Source organism: Molossus molossus, unplaced genomic scaffold (genome assembly GCF_014108415.1).
Source record: "Molossus molossus isolate mMolMol1 unplaced genomic scaffold, mMolMol1.p scaffold_m16_p_27, whole genome shotgun sequence".
In the NCBI taxonomy this organism is placed as follows: Eukaryota; Metazoa; Chordata; class Mammalia; order Chiroptera; family Molossidae; genus Molossus; species Molossus molossus.
The window spans coordinates 2673401-2696530 of record NW_023425363.1 but is presented as its reverse complement, the minus strand read 5'-3'; the positions used below and the strand labels follow the sequence as shown (position 1 = coordinate 2696530).

The window sequence follows — 23130 nt, the reverse complement described above, 5'->3', positions numbered from 1 at the left end:
AATAAGGGGAGAATAAGTTCCGAGGCCAGGTAGCATCTCCTGCCATACTGTAGACAAGAAAGGAGCCTAGGAGAGGGCTCTGAGGTTAATCCAAATTTTAGAAGTTGAGAAACATACACCATTAGAAAGGAGAATTACTGGATTTCCGGTCAAGATGGCGGGTAGGTAAACACGGTATCGCGCCCTCCCACATCCACATCAAAGTTACAACTAAACTACAGAACAACCATCATTCAAAGCTGCCTGAAATCAAGCTGAATGGAAGTCCTACAACTACAGAATTAAAGAAGCAGCCACATGGAGACTGGTAGGAGGGGCGGAGGCAGACAGGCTGGTCCCACACCCACGTGTGGCGGATAAAAATCAGGGGAAGGTCCTCTCTGAGGACTGAGGGGTCCCCATCCCACACCAGGTGCCCCGCTCAGGGTTCCGGTGCCAGGAAGAGAATCCCCATAACTTCTGGCTGGAAAAACCAGCGGGAACTGAGGCTCAGGGAGGCTGAGGCGGCTGAGGCGGCTGGAGCCCCAGGCAGCTCCTCTTAAAGGGCCCGCACACGGACTTAACGGACTTGCTCCCTCTAAGCTTGGAGGGGAGGCAGCTCGTGGGGTGCCAGAGACATACAGGGAAGAACTGAGCTGTTTGGCACTGGAGTGAGGGCTGGAGAGGGGGCTTTCTCCGGGACAAACATGCTGTCAGAGGCTTTTGTTCCTTTGGTGAGCCCTTCCCTGGGGCGGCAGACAGCTGCCATATCTGGGACTCTAGCAACCTGGCTCACACTGGTGATTCCCTGAGGCCCTGCTCAACCCAGTTTTCAGGACCAACCAAGCTGTTGCCAGTGGCTTAACCATAGGATTGGCCTGTCTTGGCTCCTGCTTCAGGTTTTTCTAAATTCTTTCAAACAAGCAGCATCTGGCCTCAGCGAGTCCTGTACCTCTCATTAAGTAATACATAGAAACAAACACAGGAAGGCATCCAAAATGAGGAGACAAAGAAACAGGTCCCAAATGAAAGAACAGAACAAAACCCCAGGAAAAGAACTAAGCGAAATGGAGATAAGCAACCTAACAGATGCTGAGTTCAAAATACTGCTTATAAGGATGTTCAATGAACTTAGTGAGAATCTCAGTGAACTTGTGAGGGCCTCAAGAGCATAAAAAAGGACCAGTCAGAAATGAAGGAGGCACTAACTGAAAAAAAGAATAATTTACACGGGTTCAATAGTAGAGTAGGTAAAGCCAAGAAGCAAACCATCGATTTGCAATATGAGGTAGCAAAAACACCCAATCAGAACAGCAAAAAGAAAAAAGAATTCAAAAAAATGAGGATAGTGTAAGGAGCCTCTGGGACAATTTCAAGCGTGCCAACATTCGCATCTTGGGTGTACCAGAAGGAGAAGAGAGAGAACAAGAAATTGAAAACCTATTTGAAACAATAATGGCAGAAAACGTCCCTAACTTGGTGAAGGAAACAGACATACAAGTCCAGGAAGCACAGAAAGTCCCAAACAAGATGAACCCCACCCAAGAGGCCCACACCAAGACACATCATCATCAAAATGCAAAAGGTTCAAGACAAAGAGAGAATCTTAAAAGCTGCAGGAGAAAAGCAGTTAGTTACCTACAAGGGAGTTCCCATAAGACTGTCAGCTGATTTCTCAAAAGAAACTTTGCCGGCCAGAAGGGAGTGGCAAGAAATATTCAGAGTGATGAAAAGCGAGAATCTACAACCAAGATTACTCTATCCTGCAAAGCTGTCATTTAGAATGGATAGCCGTATAAAGAGTTCCCCAGACAAGAAAAAGCTAGAGGGGTTCATCACCACCAAACCATCATTATATGAAATGTTGAAGGGTCTTCTTGATTAAAAAGATTAAAAAATATGAACAAACAAAATGGTAATGAATACATAGCTATGGACAATGGAATCTACAACAAAATGAACAGGCAGAACAGAAGCACTCTCATAGATACAGAGAAGATTTTGTTGGGTGCCTGATGGGAGGGGGTTGGGGGAATGGGTGAAAAGGTGAAGGGATTAAGAAGTACAAATTGGTTGTTAGACTGACAAACTTCAAAGGGAAGGGGAGTGGCGGGGTTGGAAGAGATAAACCAAAGAACTTCTATGTATATATTTATAACCAATGGACACAGACAACAGAAAGGCAGGAGGTGGGGTGGGAGTGGGAAGGAGGGTGTCAATAGGGGAAAAATGAGGAACTTCTGTAATACATTCAACAATAAAGATAACTTTAAAAAAATAAAAAGAAAAAAGAATTAAAAATAAAATGTCACTAATGTATGCGTATAATGTCATGGAAGCTAAGGGAAGATAATATTTCAAAAAGGAGGGAGTATTGTTTTGAATGTCACCTGCAAGGTCAAGATAAATAGAAATAGCTACTCAGTTTGATAATGTGGACATAATGACTTTTGTGTAAGAGTGGTGTCAGTAGAGTGGGTTGAGGGAAGAATGTGAAGTGAGGAAAATAGAAGGAGTAACTAAACAAACCTTTTCAAGAAGCTTTGCAGTGAAAAGTAACAAAAATGGCAATAGCTGGAAGGGCATATTGGGTTGAGGTGTTTTTTTTATTTTTTAAGATAAAACATACCAGAGCATGTTTGTATGCTGATAGGAATGATCCATTAGGGAGAAAAGGATAAAGAAGAGAAGGTTTTACATACATGAGTGAAGTTCTTAAAAAGACCTGTGGAGTTGGGATTAAAGCCTGAGTATACCAAGATTGGTTAGGGTACCACTGCTACTGGAAATGTCAATTGGTACAACTGCTTATATGAAGTTTAAAAACCTCAAGCAGTACTGTATATTGTTCCTAGAAACATAAACCTGTTAAGGAGTAAAAATGCTGTATAAATATTCAATTTGTGAAATTGTTTCTGTAGGGAGAGGAGTAATAAAATCGGTGACATTTCAGTTACACCTGCAGTGTTTTATTCCTTTTAAAAATTCTTCTGAAGCAAATGTTAAGATTTGATAAACCTGAAAATTCTTCATATTGAGATCTGGTTTTTACATTTTAAATGTTTCATAATGAAATATGTATACAAATAAGAAAAACATAGTCAGTAGTACAAAATAAGATGGCAGAAAAAAACCTAAATGGATCAATAATCACAATAAATGTAAATAGATTAAAATCTATATGGCTAAAACTCTAGTAAAAGTCCATATAGTTAAATGATAAAGACTCAAGTTGGATGATAAACCAAAATCCATCCATAAGCTATATACCAAAGATATAATCAAAACATAAAGGCATAAAGAAATTGAAAATAAATGGATAAATTTACTAGACAAATGTTCACTAGAAGAAAGTTTTTGTGGCAGATGTAATACTTTAAAGCATAAAGCCTTGTTAGGGCAAAAATGGTAACTATTATGATAAAATGATCAGGGTACAAGGAAGATAAAATTCTGAACTAGTTTGCACCTGATGTCAGTCTCAAAATATACAGCAAAATATACAGAATTACAGTATCAGGAAAAATCAACAAGTTCGTAGTCGTAGTTCATTTTAAGAATGCTCTGTTTTAGAAATAAACAGAAATGGGCTAACTCAGGCAGTAAAAAGATGGTGAGCTTCAGACTGGATCCCTGCTATATATTGTTTAAACATAAAAAAGATCATGGTAAGGTTAAAAGTAAAAGGATGGGAAAATACATCACAGATATACAAACAAAAACAAAGCTAATGTAGTCTTTAAAAAAGCACATACATGAAAAAAAGAAGGAAAAATTAAGTTTGGGAGGGGAGGGGAACAAAGAGTCATTATTTTCAGGTAATGTGATTGTATACATAGAAAATTCAAGAGAATCACATACCATTATAACTCATAAAAGAATTTGGCTGGGTTTTTTAAATATCTAAGTATTTAAAACTCAATGGTATTCCGGTGTTCAGTGAAAACAAAAGACTCAAAACCTTAAGGAATTTACAGAACATAATTGGACTTAAAAGGAGAAACAAATAAATGGGAAGGTATACTGTATTCATGGATAAAAAGATTTAATACCAGAAAGATGTGAAGTCTCTCAAGTTAAACATTAAGTCAGTTATGTTTATAAAGAAATTCCCATGGGGGTTTAGGATAAGCAGAAGTTGATCCTATAATTAATATTGAAGATAGTTTTGAAAAAGAATAAGGTAGAGAAGTTGGCCGTGCCAGAGGCTTATTATATTGGTACAGTAATTAAGACAGGCAAATTGAATGCTCAGAAACTGACCAGGCATGTATGGGAACTTGGTAAATAGGAGTTCCTATTCACTTGGGAAAAGTTGGACTGGGTGATGCTTATTATTCCCCTGGCAAAAAGAAATTAAGGTTCCCTGACTCCTGTCATTTACATTCAGGGTTAAACAAACTTTTCCTGTAAAAGGCCAGAGAGTAAATATTGAGGCTTTGCAGGCCATATGGTCTCTGGCTTACTCTCCTCTATCCTTATAGCCATAGACAGCATATAAACAAACGGACATGGCTGTGCTAGATAAAGCATTCTACTTTTTATTTATTTTTTAAACTGGTGGTGGGATGGATTTGACCCATGGGCTGTAGTTTGCTAATCCTTGATATACAGAAATAATTTCCAGGTAGATAAGAGCCAGAATTTGAAAAAGCGAAACTTAAAATCATGTTAAAAAGGGGGTTGTGTAATTTGATATGGGGCCGGAAGGGATATTTTAATTTTTTTTCACCCTCACCCAAAGATATTTTTCCATTTATCTTTAGATAGAGTGGGAGGGAGGAGAGAGAGAAACATTGACATGAGAGAGACACATTGATTGGTTGCCTCCTGCATGATGACCATGACCAGGGCCGGGGACTGAACTGCAACCAAGGTACATGCCCATGACTGGAATTGAACCCGTGACTCTTTTGACTGTGGGCTGATGCTCTGACTGCTGAGCCAAACCAGCCAGGGCATAGAAGGGATATTTTATCTATCTATCTATCTATCTATCTATCTATCTATCTATCTATCTATCTATCTATCTATCTATTTTTTATCCTCATCCGAGGACATTTTTACATTTATCTTCAGATAGAGCAAGAGGGAGGGAGGGAGGGGGAGAGAGAGAGAGAGAGAGAGAGAGAGAGAGAGAGAGAGAGAGAGAGAGACGTCTATGTGAGAGAGACACATTGAGTAGTTGCCATCCACATGACCCCAACCGGGGCCAGGGACAATTGCAACCGAGGTACGTGCCCTTAGCGGGAACCGAACCCAGGAATATCCGGTCCGCAGGCCGATGCTCTAACCGCTGAGCCAAACCGGCCAGGGCTGGAGGGGATATTTTAAAAATAAGACAGGAAAATAAATACAATTCACATAATGTAAATTTGACTATGTTAAAAAAAACAACAACAACTCATACAGCTCTGGCCAGTGTGGCCTGGTAGTTAGAGTGTAATCAGCCCATGCACTGAAGGGTCACAGATTTGATTCCTGGTTAAGTGTGCGTACCTGGGTTGCAAATTTGATCCCCAGCCCGGTCAGGGTGCATGTGGGAGGTGACAATCGATATGTCTCTCTCACATCGATATTTCTCTCTCTCTCTCTCCCCCCCCCCCCCCGCTTCCCTTCCTCCTCCTTTTTCTCCCCCTCCCTTCCTCCCTCCTACTCCCTAAAAATCAGTGGAAAAGATATTCTTGGGTGAGGATTAACAACAACAACAAAAAATTAAAGGATGTTACGTCAATGGAAATTAAGAAAACGAATTACAAACACCATCAAATACCATTTGAAAACTATTGAATTAACAAAAGTAAAGCTACCAAGGGTGGGAAAATGAAGCATGGAGGTAGTGTAAATTGATTGATATAGCTTCTTTCGTAAAAAAAAAATGTACATAATTTGTTACCTAGCAGTTCCATTACTAGGAATTTATCCTAGAGAAATTATTACATATAGACATAAGAAGCCATGTACTAGAATGTTCATCACATCAATGTTTGTGAAAACTAGAAAATGGTTAAATAAAGGTATATTTATCTAAAGGTATTAAGCAGCTAAAATAAACTAGAGCTACATGAAAACTAGATTTGCATCCATACAGACAAATGTCGAATTATTATATGAATACAAATGTAAGATGTGTAGAAGAATACAAGCATACCTCAGAGATATGTGGGTTTGGTTTCAGACTACAGCAGTAAAGTGAATATCATGATAAAGTGAGTCACACTAATATTTTGGTTTCCCAGTGCATAAAAAGTTATCTTTATGCTATAGTCTATGAAGCGTGCAAGCCAACAACATTATGTTTAAAGAAAAAGGTACATACCTTAATTAAAAAATACTTTATTGCTTAAAAAGGCTATCCATGCCCTGGCTGGTTTGGCTCAGTGGTTTGAGCATCAGCCTGCAGACCGAAGGATTGTGGGTTCAATTCTATGTCAAGGGCACATTCCGAGGTTGCAGATTCAGTCCCCAGCCCTGGTCGGGGTCATGTGAGAGGCTGGAACTTCTTTCAAAATTGAAGTCAGTCTCAAACCCTGGTACTGCTATATCAACTAGGTTTATGTAATATTCTAAATCCTTTGTTGTCATTTCAAAAATTTTCACATCTTCACCAGAGTAGGTTCCATCTCAGGAAACCACTTTCTTTACTCATCTATAAGAATCAGCTGCTCATCTGTTAAAGTCTTATCATAAGATTGCAGCAATTTAATCACATCTTCAGGCTCCACTTGTAATTCTTTTGCTGTTTCCATCACATCTGCAGTTACTTCCTCCACTGAAGTCTTGAACCACTCAAAGTCATCCATGAGGGCTGGAATCACCTTCAAAACTCCTGTTAAATTACTGTGTTGACCTCTTCTCGTGAATCACAAATGTACTTTTATTTTGTTAATCCTCACCCAACTGATATTTTTCTATTGATTTGTAGACAGAGTGGGAGGGAGGGATGAGGGAGGGAGGGGTGGAGAGAGAGAGAGAGAGACACACACACACACACAGACACCCATGTGAGATACATTGATTGGTTGCCTCCTGCACGACCCCAACTGGGGCTGGGGATCAAACTTGCAACCCAGGTACATGCCATTGACCTGGAATCAAACCTGCAACCCTTTGGTCCATAGGCTGACGCTCTAACCACTGAGCAAGATTGGTCAGGGCACAAATGTTCTTAATGGCATCTAGAATGGTAAATCATTTCCAGAAGATTTTCAGTTTACTTTGGCAGCAATAGCCTTAGAAAATGTATTTCTTAAATAATAAGGCTTGAAAGTCAAAATTAGTCCTTGATCTATGGGCCAGGTGTTGTGTTAGCAGTCTTGAAAACAACAGTAATCTCATTGTACATCTCCACAAGAACTCTTGGGTGGCCAGGTGCATTGTCAGTGAGCAGTAATATTTTGGAAGGGATCTTTTTTTCTGAGCAGTAGGTCTGAACAGTGGGTTTCAAATATTCAATAAACATGTAAACAGATGTGCTGTCATCCAGACTTTGTTGTTCCATTTACAGGCAGGGTAGATTTAGTGTAATTCTAAAGGGCCCTAGGAGTTTTGGATGGAAAATGAGCATTGGTTTCAACTTGAAGTAACCAGCTGCATTTGCCCCTAACAAGAGAGTCAGCCTGTCCTTTGAAGCTTTGAAACCAGGCATTGACTTCTCTTCTCTAACTATGAAAGTCCTAGATGACATCTTCTTCCATTATAAGGCTGTTTTGTGTACACTAAGAATCAGGTGTTTAGTGTAGCCACCTTCATCAATGATCTTAGATCTTCGGATAACTTGCCGCACTGTCTACATCAGCACTTGTACTATTATGTTATGGAGATGGCTTCTTTCCTTAAAGCTCATGAACCTCTTAAACCTCTGCTAGCTCTCAATTTTCCTTCTGCAGCTTCTTCACCTTTCCCAGCCTTCATAGAATTGAAGAGAGTTAGAACCTTGTTCTGAGTTAGGCTTTGGCTTAAGGGAATGTTGTGGCTGGTTTGATCTTATCCAGACCACTTATAACTTTCTCTATGTCAGCAATAAGGCTGTTTTTCTTTCTCTATCATTTGTCTGTTCACTAGAATAGCACTTTTTAATTTTAAAGTATTTTTAAGCCCGGTCAGTGTGGCTCAGTGGATTGAGCATCGTTCCACGGACTGAGAAGTCCCGGTTCGATTCCCAGTCAGGGCACATGCCCAGGTTGCAGGCTTGATCCCCAGTAGGGGGTGTGCAGGAGACAAGCCAATCAGTGTTTCTCCCTCACATCAGTGTTTCTCTCTCCCTTAAAAAAAAAAAAAATTCAATAAAAACATTAAAAAATTTATTTTAATTTGTCTTTATTGTTGAGTGTATTATAGACGTCCCCCATTTTTCTCTCATTTACTTCTCCACCTAGCTCCTGCCCCACCCCAGGCCTTCACTGACTGCACCATTGTCTGTGTCCATGGGTTATGCCTATGTGCATATAAGTTCTTTGGTTACTCTTCTTCAAGAACTTTTCCTTTGCATTCACAACTTGGCCAACTCTTTGGCATAAGAGGCTTAGTTTTTGGACTAGCTTTGGCCTATCTTGGCTTTTGACTTGCTTTCCTCACTAAGTTCAGTCATTTCTAGATTTTGATTTAAAGTGAGACTTTCTAATTAAAAAAATAAAGTGATACTTTCTTTCACTTGAACACTTAGAGGCCATTGTAGGATTATTAATTGGCCTTATTTTAATATTGTTGTGTGTCAGGGAATAGGGAGGTCCCAGGAGAGGGAGAGAGACAGGGCAGTGCCTGGTTGGTGGAGCAGTCAGAAGACAAACACTATCAATTAAATTCATTGTCTTATATGGGAGCTATTCAAGGCATCCTCAAAACAATTACAATAGTATCATCAAAGATCACTGGTCACAGATCACCATAACAAACATAGTAATAATGAAAAAGTTTGAAGTATCACTGGAATTACCAAAATGAGACACAAAGACACAAAATGAGCAAAAGTTTTTGGAAAAATGGTGCCTAGAAACTTGGCTAGACGCAGGGTTGCCATAGGCCGTAGGTTTATAAAAAACGCAGTATCTGCCAAGTATAGTTAAGTGCAGTGCAATTAAACAAGGTATGCCTGTACCATTTACGTAATTTTTAAAAACGTGCAGAATAATACCATGTTTTACTTTTTTTTTTTTTTTTTTATCCTCACCTGAGAACATTTTTCCATTTTTTGTTCAGGTAGAGTGGGAGGGAGAGAGAGGAACAGAGAGAGAGAGAGAGAAACATCAGTGTGAAAGGAACACATCGAGTGGCTGCCACCCACACGACCGACCGGGGCCGGGGACAAACTGCAACCGAGGTACGTACCCTTAGCGGGAACCAAACCCGGGTCTCTCAGGACCGCAGGCCGGCTGCTGAGCCAAACCGGCCAGGACTGTTTTACTTTTTTATACATTCATAATAATAACAGTCTAAAAACATGCATGGTAGTAAACGCATCTGATTTAGGATATATTGATCTCTGGGAAGGGAGTAAGAACATTGAGATCAGGTAGTGATTCGTAGGAACCTTTAACTGTGTATAATATTGAGAAAGGAAAGGGAAATAAGGCAGAATGCTAATATTTGATAGTCATGTTGTGCGTGTACTTTTATGTTTGAAATATTGAATAGGAGGTCTGATAGGTAAGGTAACAATGCATTGAGTGTGGCAAAGGGGAACTGTGGAGGTATATTTTGGTGGTAGTAAATGGTTTGGGTGTAGGAAGTTAGGGAGACAATGTTAAGGATGACTCCCAGATTTTGGTTGGTGTTGGTTTGTCATTTATGAGAGAACGCAAAGACTGTGATAGGAACAATTTAGGAACAGTTTTGGGAAAAGATGGTATATTTCGCTTTGAACAAAGGGAACTCTAGATGTCAGGTAGGTGGTTAACTATCTGAATTTAAGATAAAAAAGGATTTAGACTAGAGACAAATTTAGGAAAGTCATGGATAAGATTGTCCAGGAAATACATATATATACAGGGTTGGCAAAAGTAGGTTTACAGTTGAAATACAAATCAAGAATACAATAAATAATAAATGAGTACAAGAATAAACTCTGTTTTGTACTCACAGCTGTAAACCCACTTTTGCCCACCCCTGTATGTAGTGTAAAGAAAGGGGATCCAAACTCTTTCCCTTAGAACCTCCCAGAGGGCAGAGAAGCCTGCAAAGGGATAAACTGAGGAGGAGTGGCTAGAAAACCAGGAGGAGAGGGGAGTATCCTGGAAGCCAGGACAAGTTCATGTTTTAAGCAGCAGTCGTCTGATGCAGTGCAAAAACCAGTCACTCTACCACAGTTCCTTATTTTGTTTTCCTGACAGCAGTGATCTGTACCTGAAATGATCCTAACCTATTTTTGTCTGTGTTTGTCTCCACACAGTTGCATGTGGGCTTCTTGAAGGTAGGACTATTTTTCTGAGCCAGTTGAATATCTGGTACATAATAGGTACTAAAATGTTTGTTGATGGATTGATTTATCAGATACGACAAGAGCTAGTTATTTCCTGCTACTAGTCTTTAATGTTTAAGAGCACAAATAGAGAGATGATTACATTTTAGGATTTATTTTTATAGGCTTGTCATGGTGAAGTTAAAGAAAATTTAATGTTAGAAAAGCACAAGAGAAGTAAAGAAGGTTAAAAATAGTCTTATGTTAGATCCTGTAAGAGTTCACACTTGTCTTACAGCTGCCATGCACCTTCCTTTCTTGGAAATATTGTTAGTGCATCTGCAGTAGAATTTCTACTGTTTTGTGTGATAGAGGAGAGATTGTATAATTTTTTAAGAGACAAGTTGTCAAACCTTGAGTATGAGAAGTTTGGAATGTTTGTGTTTGATGCTGTTGGGAGAATACACAAGAAATAAGATATGATATACAACCAAAGAACTCTTTCTTCAACATGCCTCTAGTAGTGGGTGATACATGGTGATAATACTAGCTAACATCCTAAATTTACTGTGTGGTAGTTATTCTTCTAAGCCCTTTACAAGTATTTATTTTTTTCATCCACAGCCCTCCAAGGTGGGTATTATTATTATTTACCTAATTGTATGAATCAATTGAAATTGAGACCCAGAGGAGTAAACTAACTTGTCTATGATCATCACATGGCTAATAGGTGGCAGGGCCAGAATTTGGACCCAGGTATTCTAACATTGTCTCTCCATAGCATACTCAGTGTTCTTGGCTGAATGCTGTTCAGAAGTCACTTAGAGAAACTTCCCTGATGATGCATGCCCTGCCCCCCCCCCTCGGCAATTTACCCTCACTGTAGAATTTTGAATACTCAGCTGTTAGAATAAAGCTTGTCTAATTTTTACAATGTTTAGAATGTATCTTTTTTACTGTAAAGGTTGATCATGAAGCTCTTTTTCTTTTAGTGAAAGGCAAAGAAGATAAGACCTCAGATGCCAAGTCAATTAAAGGTGAGTTCAGCAACATTCTATTGTGTTAAAAAGTGATGTGCTTTGCATTTATAAGCCCTTCCATCCTGTTATCTTCTCCCGTCTTTTGCCATTAATAATTTTTGCCTTTTTTTAAAAGAATTATTTATGATTGGCTTATTTCCCTGTTTAACTTTTATATACCCCAACACCTAGCATATATAGGCTTTTGCTAAGCATCTGTTGGCTGTTCTAGTGGTTACAGTGAACTAGTGCCTTCCTTATTAATCATACATCTGATTGTTCCCTAAAAGCGGTTAGTTGACTTTATTTTAAATCAACAAAAAGGGAAAAATACTCTTAACTGACAACTGAGTGAAAGCACTGCCACTTGCAAGGTTTGGTTATCTGTTTGTCCACAAGTGTGGATGGTTATAGTTTTCACTTCGTTCCTTTGAATGAATGGCTTTGACTTGAAATTTATTCTGAGTACTTTATTGGAATCAATATATTGTCCCTATTTATATGATATTCTTAGATTATAATCTCTACTGTAGTTTTGACTGATTTCATTCTGTTGATGTACAAAGATTAGGATGGGAAAGTTATAATGGAAATTATTTTCATAGCCATTACATATAAATTTTATAAATGGCACCTGCTGGGGATCTGGCCCACAACCTGGGCATGTGCCCTGACTGGGAATTGAACCAGTGACCTCTTGGTGCATGAGTCGATGCTCAACCACTGAGCCACACCGGCCGGGTAGTATAAATGGAATTTATTTATATGAAATCTGTGAATTGCTACTTATTTAGATTTTTCTTTCAAATGTTTATATGTTGTGTGATTAGCATTGAGTATTAACTCTATATGCTCAATTTGCTGAAGAGAGATTAATTATAATTTGAGATCTGTAAGATTATTTCCTGCTTATTTCTGATCATTTAAAGCCAAAGGGGTTCCACATTAGTTTATATTGGCCTCTAATTTGATTGACATTGATAGAGGATGAAAGCCCTTAGCAAGCAGAGGCTTGTGAAGACTAGATCTGATTGTAGTAGGAAGGAGGGACCTTGATGTCCCAGGCATACCAGTCTTCTAACACTAAAGTATAACTTTGGAAATTATGTAACTTTCTTTAGATTCTTCATTTGTAGAATGAGAGGACTGGCCTACCTAACTTCTACATCTGTACCAGGCTAATAAAAGTTCCATGCTTGTACTCTATTTATGACAGTATATAATCTGTGCTTAGCATTCCTGACTTAACTGAAAAAAATCATTTGAAGACAGCTTCATTGCATAATTCTCCCAGCGCTTATTGAATGAACGATAAATATAGATACCTAGAAAACAGGTATGGATATTCATGTTTTTATCTACTTTATTCTGTAAACATATCTCAAGGAGTAATAGACTAAATTACAGTACGTTGTATTCTTCATAGGAACTGTTACCAAATATTACTCAGATTCTGTGTTTGGAATGGTTTACTAAGATTGAGAGCACCTGTTTGTTGACTGCTCAATAAAATAAGTGGTGCTAATAGATACAAGTTTAGTATCTGAGAGTATCTTGAGGGTGTGGAATGCTAAGAGACCTGTATTGTTTCTGTCCTTTCTATAGCAATATGCTAAACCAAAACTCATTAAAATCCTTTAATAAGAGTCTTTGATATTTGTGTGAAATGAATAGGATAGGTAGAATTTTAATTCAGCTGTAGTGACAAGTTCATAGTGTTACTTTATAGTATTGTAATATCGAGTTGACTGTTTCCTATTAACACATTGGTAACCTCTTTATTCTGAAGTCAAAAGGATGATATATATTTCTTCAGAAAATATATTTTGTGAATTTTTAAATGTACTCTTTGAAAGCACTTTGAACTTTGATCATAAGTGTTTTTTATTAGATGGAGAAATTTTGTTACTCAATTAAAAAGTGAAATAAGTGTTCTGAAGAGTACTTTAAAAAAAAAGAAATTCCCCCCACTAATCTTAGTTTTTTTTTTATCCTCACCCAAGGACACTTTTCCATTTTTTGTTCAGATAGAGTGGGAAGGGGAGAGAGAGAGCAACATAGACGTGAAAGGGAGACATTGAGTGGTTGCCACCCACATGACCCAACCAAGGCCAGGGACAAACTGCAACCGAGGTACGTGCCCTTAGCGGGAACCAAACCGGGTCTCTCCGGACCGCAGGCCGACGCTCCAACTGCTGAGCCAAACCAGCCAGGGCATCTTAGTTTTGTTCCTTGGGCAAAAGGGTTCATTTTTCAGAATGTTTCCTGGCTTAGGTACTGTCTATCCTCAGTCGAACTTCTCAAAGGAAGATCTCTCTTTCAAGTTCCATTTTTGGCACAGTATTTTGAAAGTTATAAATAATAATAGAACTTTTTTTTTCCCACTTTTCTGCTACTTGATTAATTTACCTTTGCCTTAAGTCTTGTTGAGTATGCTTACATAAGAGAGGTGTTACAAAACTGAATTTTTGAAGTTCTCTTAAAGCCCTCTTTTGAGAAAAAAGAACTTTTAAGATAGTTTTGAGAAACTATCAAATTTTAATTTTCCACAATTTTTTTTTGAAAAATTACAGCCTCAATATCTGTACATTCCCCACAAAAAAGCACTAAAAATCATGCCTTGCTGGAGGCCGCGGGACCAAGTCATGTTGCAATCAATGCCATTTCTGCCAACATGGACTCCTTTTCAAGTAGCAGGACAGCAACACTTAAGAAGCAGCCAAGCCACATGGAGGCCGCTCATTTTGGTGACTTGGGTAAGTGACATTTACTTTTTGTTAACTTACAATAGGAGGAAGGAGTTGAGTATAATATATGAAACTCCTGCCAAAGGATACTGAACTATATAATTAGAAGAGGCTTTGAAAAAAATGTATTTAAATTAAAATAACAGCTATAAGTGTAATGGAAGCCCCGTGTTTTGTTCCTATGAATACAAAATATAAAGCATGCCCAATAGAAAAATTACTGTTTCTTATAGAAGAAGAAATGCATTTGGCTTAACTCTGTGAAAAAGATGCCTTATTTCACTGATGCTCAGGGAAATGTACATTAAAATAAGTAAGCCCTGGCCCATTTGGCTCAGCGGTTAGAGCGTCGGCCAGCAGACCAGAGTCCTGGGTTCGGGTTCCCACTAAGGGCATGTACCCGGTTGGGGTCATGTGGGTGGCAACCAGTTGATGTGTCTCTCTCACGTCGATGTTTCTCTCTCTCTCTCTTCCTGCCTCTCCCCCTCCCGCTCTATCTGAAGATAAATGCCAAAAAAAAAAAGTAAATAAAAAAAAATATGTCTGGCTGGTGTGGCTCAGTGATTGATCATCGACCCATGCACCCAGAGGTCGCTGGTTTGATTCGGGTCAGGACGACATGCCCAGGTTGTGGGCCCGATCCCCAGTGGGGGCATGCAGGAAGCAGCCAGTCGATGTTCTCTCTCATTGATGTTTTAGTTTCTCTCTCTCCCTTTCACTTTTTCTCTAAAATCAATAAAGGAAAAAGAAAAAGAAATAAAAATAGCCCTGGCTGATTTGCTCAGTGGTTAGAGCATCAGCCCACGGACCAATGAGTCGCGGGTTCAATTCCGGTCAAGGGCACATACCTCAATTGTAATTCATCCCGGGCCCTGGTTGGGGTTGTGCGGGAGACAGCCACTTGATATGCCCCTTTCACGTCAATGTTTCTCTCTCTCCCTCTCTTCCTCTTTCTCCTTCCCACTCTGTCTGAACAAAAAATGGAAAAATGGCCTCGGATGAGGATTTAAAAATAAAAATAAGTAAATATTTAAGTTTGATAATTTGAATGTTAACATAGATACAGAGAAATAGGCACTTCTTTTTAGTGGAAATGTAAATTGAAGATTTTTTAGAAGGCAGTTTGGAGGTATTTATCAAAATATGTAATCTACAGTCTAGTCCTCAGCTATGCTCACATATATGCACAAAGATGTATACATAAGTATGTGTAAGGCTGTTCATTGCAGTATTATTTGTGATAGGAAAAAATCAGGAACAACATATAAAAACCCATAGTAGAGAAATAGTCAAAATTTGGTGTGCCCATTTCTGGAATACTGTGTAACCATTTAAAGTCTGAAAAAGAAATGTCTAAGATATGTTAAAATGAAAAAAGCAGGTTACACAGCAGTATGTATAGTAGGATCCCTGGTGTGTAAAATAACTCCTTTCACTCCCAACACCCTGCAAAATGGAAAAAAAAAAGATATGCAAGAGATTTCTTAAAACTGTGCATGAATCTACTATATCTCAAAAATAAAAGTTTAATTAAGAAAAATTGTAGGTCTTTCAGGGGATCATGATTTCCTGAAGTTCACAAAACTGATACCTACAGAAAGATGGACTAATTAACATTGTCAATAAGATAGTCAACAAAGATGACATGTAAAGTGTTGCAAAGGAAAATGGTTTGAGTAGCAAAGGATTAAGAAAAGCCCTATTGAAAAATTGATGAAACTATCAGTAAATTTTATGAAAATGCACCTCTTTATGTCATCTTGTAACAGTTAAAAAAAAATACTTGATTTTTTTGTTTTCTAATAGCTGTGGTTATAATCATAACTTAAATCTAGTTAAGTGTAAAACAAACTTTTTAAAATTAAGTTTAGTTTTATTTTTTAAGATAAAGTTCCACATTTTTGCATTTATCTTCAGATAGAGCAGGTGGGAGAGAGGGAGGAAGAGAGAGAGAAACATTGATGTGAGAGAGACACATCAAGTGGTTGCCACCCACGTGACCCCAACCAGGGCCGGGGACAAACTGCAACTGAGGTACGTGCCCTTAGCGGGAACCGAACCTGGAACTATCTGGTCTGCAGGCTCACGCTCTAACCGCTGAGCAAAACCAGCCAGGGCCAGAGCTACTCATTATTCTGTTTTAAATAATACTGAGAGCTCATAACACTTTCCTAGCTATATCCACACATCCACAATTGCTTTTCAGGATAAGTTCCTAGAAATGGAGTGCTTGGATTGGAAATCTTACAGATTGCTAAGGTTTGCTCTCTGTTACTAAATGATCCTCCATAAAGGTTTTGCCAGTTTACATTCTCATCATCAGTGGTGAGAGTGCTTCCTGTTTTGTTGTGCCCTGATTAGTGCTTGTTACTATTTTTGAAAAAATATCCTCCAGTTGGATAGGCAAACATTTATCTTGTATTAATTTGCTTTTCTGGGATTTTGTTGTTGCTGTTGTTACTTGTCACCAGAGGATATTTTTAGAGAGAGTGGAAGGGAGGGAAGGAGGGAGAAACATCCACTGATTGGTTGCCTCCTGTATGACCCCAACTGGGCCAGAGATTGAACCTGCAACCCAGGTACATGCCCTTGACAGGAATCAAACCTGTGACGCTTCAGTCCATGGGCCAACACTAACTGCTGAGCCAAATCGGCCAGGGCAGCTTTCCTAGGATTTTTTATTTTTTATTTTATTTTATTTTTTTTTTCAATATTTTGTTCAGATGGAGTGGGGGTGGGGGAGAGAGATGAAAGAGACCCCAAGCCGACGCTCTAACCGCTGAGCCAAATCAGCCAGGTCTTTCCTGGGATTTTTAATGAGGTTGATAGACTATTTAAAAAAAATTTTATTGGCCTTTTTTTTTTTAAATTGTGCTAGTATCATAAGAATCTTTTAAAAGAATTTATATGGTCTGAATTGCTATTAAAAGAGAGATGAAGATTATTTGAGTAACAAAGAGCTTTTGAATAATTTAAATAAGTTTTGGACAGTTGTTTTTTTGCTTGTTTAGAAACCAAAACCATACTATTTCTAGTTCATCCATTTAAGTTGCTAAGAAAAATTTATTTAACTTTTATGCTAAAGGTTCCTGACTAATCTGTCAATCTTAAATTATTTGTTACTGAACTGCTAATTCTTTTGCTTTTTTTAGGCAGGTCTTGTCTGGACTACCAGATTCAAGAGGCCAAATCAAGTCTTTCAAAGACCCTTGAACAAGTCTTGCGTGACACTATTGTCCTCCCTTATTTCATTCAATTTATGGAACTTCGGAGAATGGAGCATTTGGTTAAATTTTGGTTAGAAGCTGAAAGTTTTCATTCTACAACTTGGTCCCGTATAAGAGCACACAGTCTGAACACAGTGAAGCAGAGCTCGCTGGCTGAGCCTGTCTCCCCATCTAAAAAGCAAGAACCTGCAGCATCTTTTATAACTGAGTCTCTTGACAAGAGATTAGAGGATTCTAGCTCAGCCCAATTGCTTATCACTCAATCAGAAGGAATTGACCTGAATAATAGAACTAGCAACACCCAGAATCACTTGCTCCTTTCCCAGGACTGTGACAGTGCCCATCCCCTCCATCTTGAAATGGCCAGAAGAGAAACTCATCAGATTTCCATGCAAACCCAAGAATCCTTCTCCAGACTTACAGTTGCCAGTAGAAATAGTCTCTCTTCTCCACTAAAGGAATTATCAGGAAAACTAATGAAAAGTAAGTGTGCAATTTCCATCTTTCTCTTTGTTCTGTTTTGTTTTGTTTTGTTTTGTTCTTTAGTCAACATACAAAGTGGAACTTGAGGTGGAGAATGAAAGAATTGGACTAATTTTTTCTCCCATACCCACTTTCAAATTTGGGAGGATTTAGAGAGTGCCCTGGAGTAGAATCAGTGTATAAAAAAGGAACAGAAGGGATAGCTATAGTGATTGGATCCTCTAAGAAGAATGTTAATAGAATTAACAAATGAAGAAGAGTCAAGTATCATTCTACTTATCCTTCCACAGATTTTGAAATCAAAGCATTATCCACATAGACTTAGTCCCTCCTGCCTGTCTTAATTTTATTGTAATTTTACTGTACTTTGCAGATAAATTTATTTTTTAATTGCTAGTATTTGACACTTATTGAGTTCTGTGCTAAATGCTATACTTAGATTTTATTTTATAGTCAGCACCTCTGTGAGGTAGGCATTATTATTCTGTTTTGCAAGAGAAAACCATGGCTTAAAAAGGTTAAGGAACTTGCCCTAGGTTTTTTTTTTTTTTTTAATATTTTTTCTTTATTGATTTTAGAAAGAGAGGAAGGGAGAGAGAGATAGAAATATCAATGAGAGAGAACATCAATTGGCCGCTTCCTGCATGCCCCACACTGGGGATCAGGCCCACAACCTGGGCATGTGCCCTGGCCAGCAATCGAACTGGAGAACCTCTTGGTGCATGGGTTGACGCTCAACCACTGAGCCACACTGGCCGGGCTGCCCTAGGCTTTATACTCAGTGGGAAGCTAGAATTGTAGCCCAGGCATTTCACGACAGCCCCTTACTTTTTTATTCTTTATTTGGAAATTATGTGCTCTTATTTTTCAATTATCACTTGGAAATCTAATTACATAGTCTTTGTGTTTTTATTCTATTTGTTCTTTGTTTCTCAGAGGGCTTGGTGATTTCCTTTTGTTTTCTTCTTGTTTGCCTTTTTTTTTTTTCTATTAAGACTTTATTTTTTTAGACTAAAGTTCACAGCAACATTGTAGGGAAAGTGCAGATTTCATATATACTGTCTAGGCATTGTGGTTTGATCTTCTACCCATTTTGAGCCCTGGGCAACTGTCTTTGAAACTGCAAGTTCTAAGTCTCTTGAAGTTGGTGGTCTTTCTCAGGTAAATGCCCTCCCTGTCTTGCACTTTTACCCATACTGATTTGCACTGGCTTCTATAGGTCCGTAATTCCTTATCTACAATTCCAGAAATCCAGAAAGCATTGTCTGCCACAAGTTATTTTTAAAATGAACAAAACTTTACCTGAACTGGTATGAATCCATTATAGAAATATGAATGTGTTTGATTATGGGGTATTGATAACAGTATAAATAAATATTGTGTATTACCTCTGTAACCCCTCCACCCCCAATTTTTAATTCTAAAATGTTGCCAGCCCCAGAGGTTTCAGATAAGGGAGCTGCCTATACTTGTTTCTACCTCTCATTTCCCGTACTTTACCACAAGCTCTGATATACTTTTTTAAAGCATTTTAGGAATTTCTTTGACTATCTAGTCTGGCCTGTTTCTGGAAATGGAAGTCCAAAGTCTGTTTCTTTATTTGTAATATACTTTATTGTTTTTGGAAACTATCTTTGTTTTGGTGGTTCTTCATTTCAGTAAAAAATAGAAATAGTAGTAGATTTATTTTAAAAGTACTTTTTTTCCTTTTTTATTATTTTAAAAATTTATGTGCAGTGAATTGACCTTTTTGATGTGTACTTGTATGAATTTGGACACATGCATAGATTCTTGTAACTGTCATCACAAGTAGGAGAAAGATAGTTTTGTCACCTTCATAGTTAAATTCCTCTGTATCCCAACACTTGCAACCTTGCATTCTCTGTCTCTAACTTTGCCTTTTCCAGAGTGCCATGTAAGTGAACTTTATAGTATGTAGCTTTTGAGTCTGGTTTCTTTTGCTCAGCATAATGGCTTTGAAGTTCATCCATGTTCCTTACAACAGTAGTTTATTGCTAAGTAGTATTCTACTGTATGGATATACTATCTATTTACCTGTTCAAGAACATGTGGGTTGTTTCCAGTTGCCAATGATTATGAATAAAGCTGTTATAAACATTTGTTTACAGGCTTTTGTGTGGGCAAAGTTTTATTTCTCTAGGGCAAATACTTAATGGGGGTGCTGGATTATGTGGTAAGTGTGTATTATCTGAAAAACTGCCGGACTCTTTTGTAGAGTGGCTGTACCATTTTGCATTCCTACCAGCAATATATGAGAGTTCTATTTGCTTGTTTCTTTGCCACAACTTGGTATAATTGGCTTTTTGTTTATTTAGGTTTTTTTTTTTAAGCCATTGTAACAGATGTATAGTGGTATCTCATTTTGGTTTTACTTTACATTTCCCTAATGGTTAATGATATTGAATCATGTACATATTTGCCATCTGTATATCTTTGGTGAATTGTTGAGATCTTCCCCCATATTTTGTTTGATTGTTTGTTTTATTGTTATTGCATTTTGAGAGTTCTTTATATGTTCTGGATATAAGACCTTGATTTGCAAATGTTTTCTCCTAGTTTATAGCTTGACTTCATTTAACAGAATCTTTCACAGAGCAAAAGAACTTTTTCATTAAATCCATTTTATCAACTTCTCCTTTATGGATTGTGCTTTTGGTGACATAACTAAGAGCTCTTTGCCTAATAAAATGTCATGAAGATTTTCTCCTGTTTTCTTTGAAAATATTATTGTATTTTATACTTTACATTTAGATATGTAATTCGTTTGGAATCAGTATTGTGTAAGATGTGAAGGTTAGGCCAAATTTTTTGTGTTTTTTTTTTAATGTGGATACCTGATTGTTCTAACACAATTAATTGAAAAGACTACTCTTAATACATTGAATGAATTGCCTCTGTACTATGGCCATATTAGTGTGGGTCTGTTTCTGGACTCTGTTTTGTTCCATTGTTTTATGTGTCTATTTCTTCACCAATACCACATTATAGATTTATAATAAGTCTTAAAATTGGGTAGTATGAGTCTTCAACTGTGTTCGTCCCTCCATCCTTCCTTCCTTCCTCACCCAAGGAAATATTTCCATTGAGTTTTAGATAGATTGGAAGGGAGGGAGAGGAAAAAAAACATTGGTGTGAGAGAGATACATTGATTGCCTCCCGATCGACCCAGACAGGGGCCGAGGATCGAACCTGGAACCCCAGGTATGTGCCTTGACTGGGAGTTGAACCCATGACCTTTCCGTCCCAGGACCAACACTCTAACCACTGAGCCAAACTGACCAGGGCTGTTCTTTCTTTTTCAAATTGTTTTGTATGCTCTAGCTTCTTTTATTTTCATATAAATTTTAATTTTTTTTTTCTTTATTGATTTTTAAAGAGAGAAGAAGGGAGAGGGAGAAAGGGATAGAAACATTGATGAGAGAGAACCTCAATTGGCCACCTCCTGCATGCCCCCCACTGAGGATTTGGCCCACAACCTGGGCATGTGCATTGACTGGGAATCAAAGCAGTGTTCTCTTGGTGCGTGGGTCGACCCTTAACCACTGAGCCACACCAGCTGGGTGATTTTTTTCATATAAATTTTCGAATAATCTTATCTGTATCTATAAGAGAAACCCTGCTGGAATTTTCATTGGAATTGCATTCAGACAATAGGTCAGTCTGGGGAAAATTTACACCTTAACTATAGGGTTACAATCCATAGGCCCTTCATTTATTTATATGTGCCTCTTCATTTATTTAGGTCTTTGATTTCTTTCATCAGCATTTTGTAGTTTTCAGCATAAAGATTCTTTACATGTTTTGTTAGACTTAGATATCTAAGCGTTTATTTTTGGTGCTATTGTGAATGGTATTTAAAAATTTTTTGTTTCTAATTTTTTAATGCTAGTTTATAGAAATATGATTGACTTTTCTATGTCAACCTATTCTGTGACCTACTAAACTCACAACTTTTAGGAGCTTTTTTGGTAGATTCTCGGGATTTTCTACATAGACATTCACATTATCTGTGAATAGAGACTTTTATTATTTATTTTTTTTTCTTGCTTTATTCACTAGCTGGGACTTCCTGTACCATGTTGATTAGGAATGGTGAGAACACAGTCACTATTAAGTTTGAAATTAGCTATGGAGTTTTGAAAATGCCCTTTTATCAGATTGGTGAGATTCTCTTTTAATAGTTTACTGAGAGTTGTTGTTTGAATCATGAATGGTGTTGAATTTTGTCAAATGTTTTTGTGTGTGTCGTTTTATATAACCATGTGATTTTCTTTTTTTTGTCTGTTAATCTAACATAGATTGATTTTTAATACTGAATAAGCTTGCATTCTCACAGTAATATTCATTTGATTGCGGCATATTGTTCTTTTTATTTTACTGGATTTGGTTTCCTAAGCATTTTTATTTTTAGGCTCATGATGCATATTGGTCTGTAGTTTTCGTATACTGCATTGGGTATCTGTGATTGTGGCCCTGTAAAATGAATTGGGAAGTTTCCCACTTCTCTTGTTTTCCAGAAGAAATTGTGTAGAATTGCTGTTAAATGTTTGGAAGAATTTGCAAGGGCCTGGAATTTTGTTTTTCAGAATGTTTCAAACTTTGAATTCAGTTTCTTTAGTAGATATAAGACTGATCAGATTATTAATTTTTATCTTGAGTGAATTTTAATAGTTTATGATTTTTAAGGAATTGTTATTTCATCAAATTCTTGACTATATGGACATGTAATTATCTACCATTACCTTAACATCTTTTTAATCTTGAGTTTATAGTGATATCCATCTCTTTCATTTCTGATGCTAGTAATTTTATCTTTTTTCTTTGTAAGTATGTATAAGGGTTTATTTGTCCTTTTCAAGGAATCAGCTTTTTATTTAATCAACTTTTATCTGTTGTTTTTCTGTTTTCAAGTTCATGATTTTTTTTAATCCTCACCTAAGGATATGTTTTTTGTTGACTTTTTAGGGGAGGGGGGCATCGATATGAGAGAAACATTGACCGGTTGCTTCCTGTATGCGTCCTGACTGGGGATTGAACCCACAACCTAGGTATGTGCCCTGACTGGGAATTGAACCTGTAACCTTTAGGTGTACAGGACAGTGCTCCAACCAACTGAGACACCTGGCCAGGGCCAGTTTCATGAATTTTATGCTCTATTTTTATTCTTTCCTCCTGCTTGCTTTGGATTAATTTTATTCTTTTTCTAGTTTCTTAAGATGGAAACTTAGATTGCTGATTTGAGATCCTTCTTTTTTAAG

General features: G+C 37.7%; 1 protein-coding gene across 5 annotated transcripts in view; it reads left to right on the top strand.

The window, feature by feature from the left end:
• Positions 1 to 23130, top strand: part of AKAP10 (A-kinase anchoring protein 10) — a 112163-nt gene that overhangs the window by 4397 nt on the left and 84636 nt on the right. For 2 of the 5 annotated variants that reach the window (XM_036278310.1, XM_036278312.1), the window contains exons 2-5: positions 10367 to 10387; positions 11368 to 11412; positions 13968 to 14150; positions 17294 to 17851. In XM_036278310.1, the coding sequence (XP_036134203.1) occupies positions 10367 to 10387; positions 11368 to 11412; positions 13968 to 14150; positions 17294 to 17851 (807 nt within the window). Of the gene's footprint in view, positions 1 to 10366; positions 10388 to 11367; positions 11413 to 12610; positions 12731 to 13967; positions 14151 to 17293; positions 17852 to 23130 lie in introns of those variants that run through there. The other 3 variants (XM_036278313.1, XM_036278314.1, XM_036278311.1) reach the window with 3 other exon arrangements.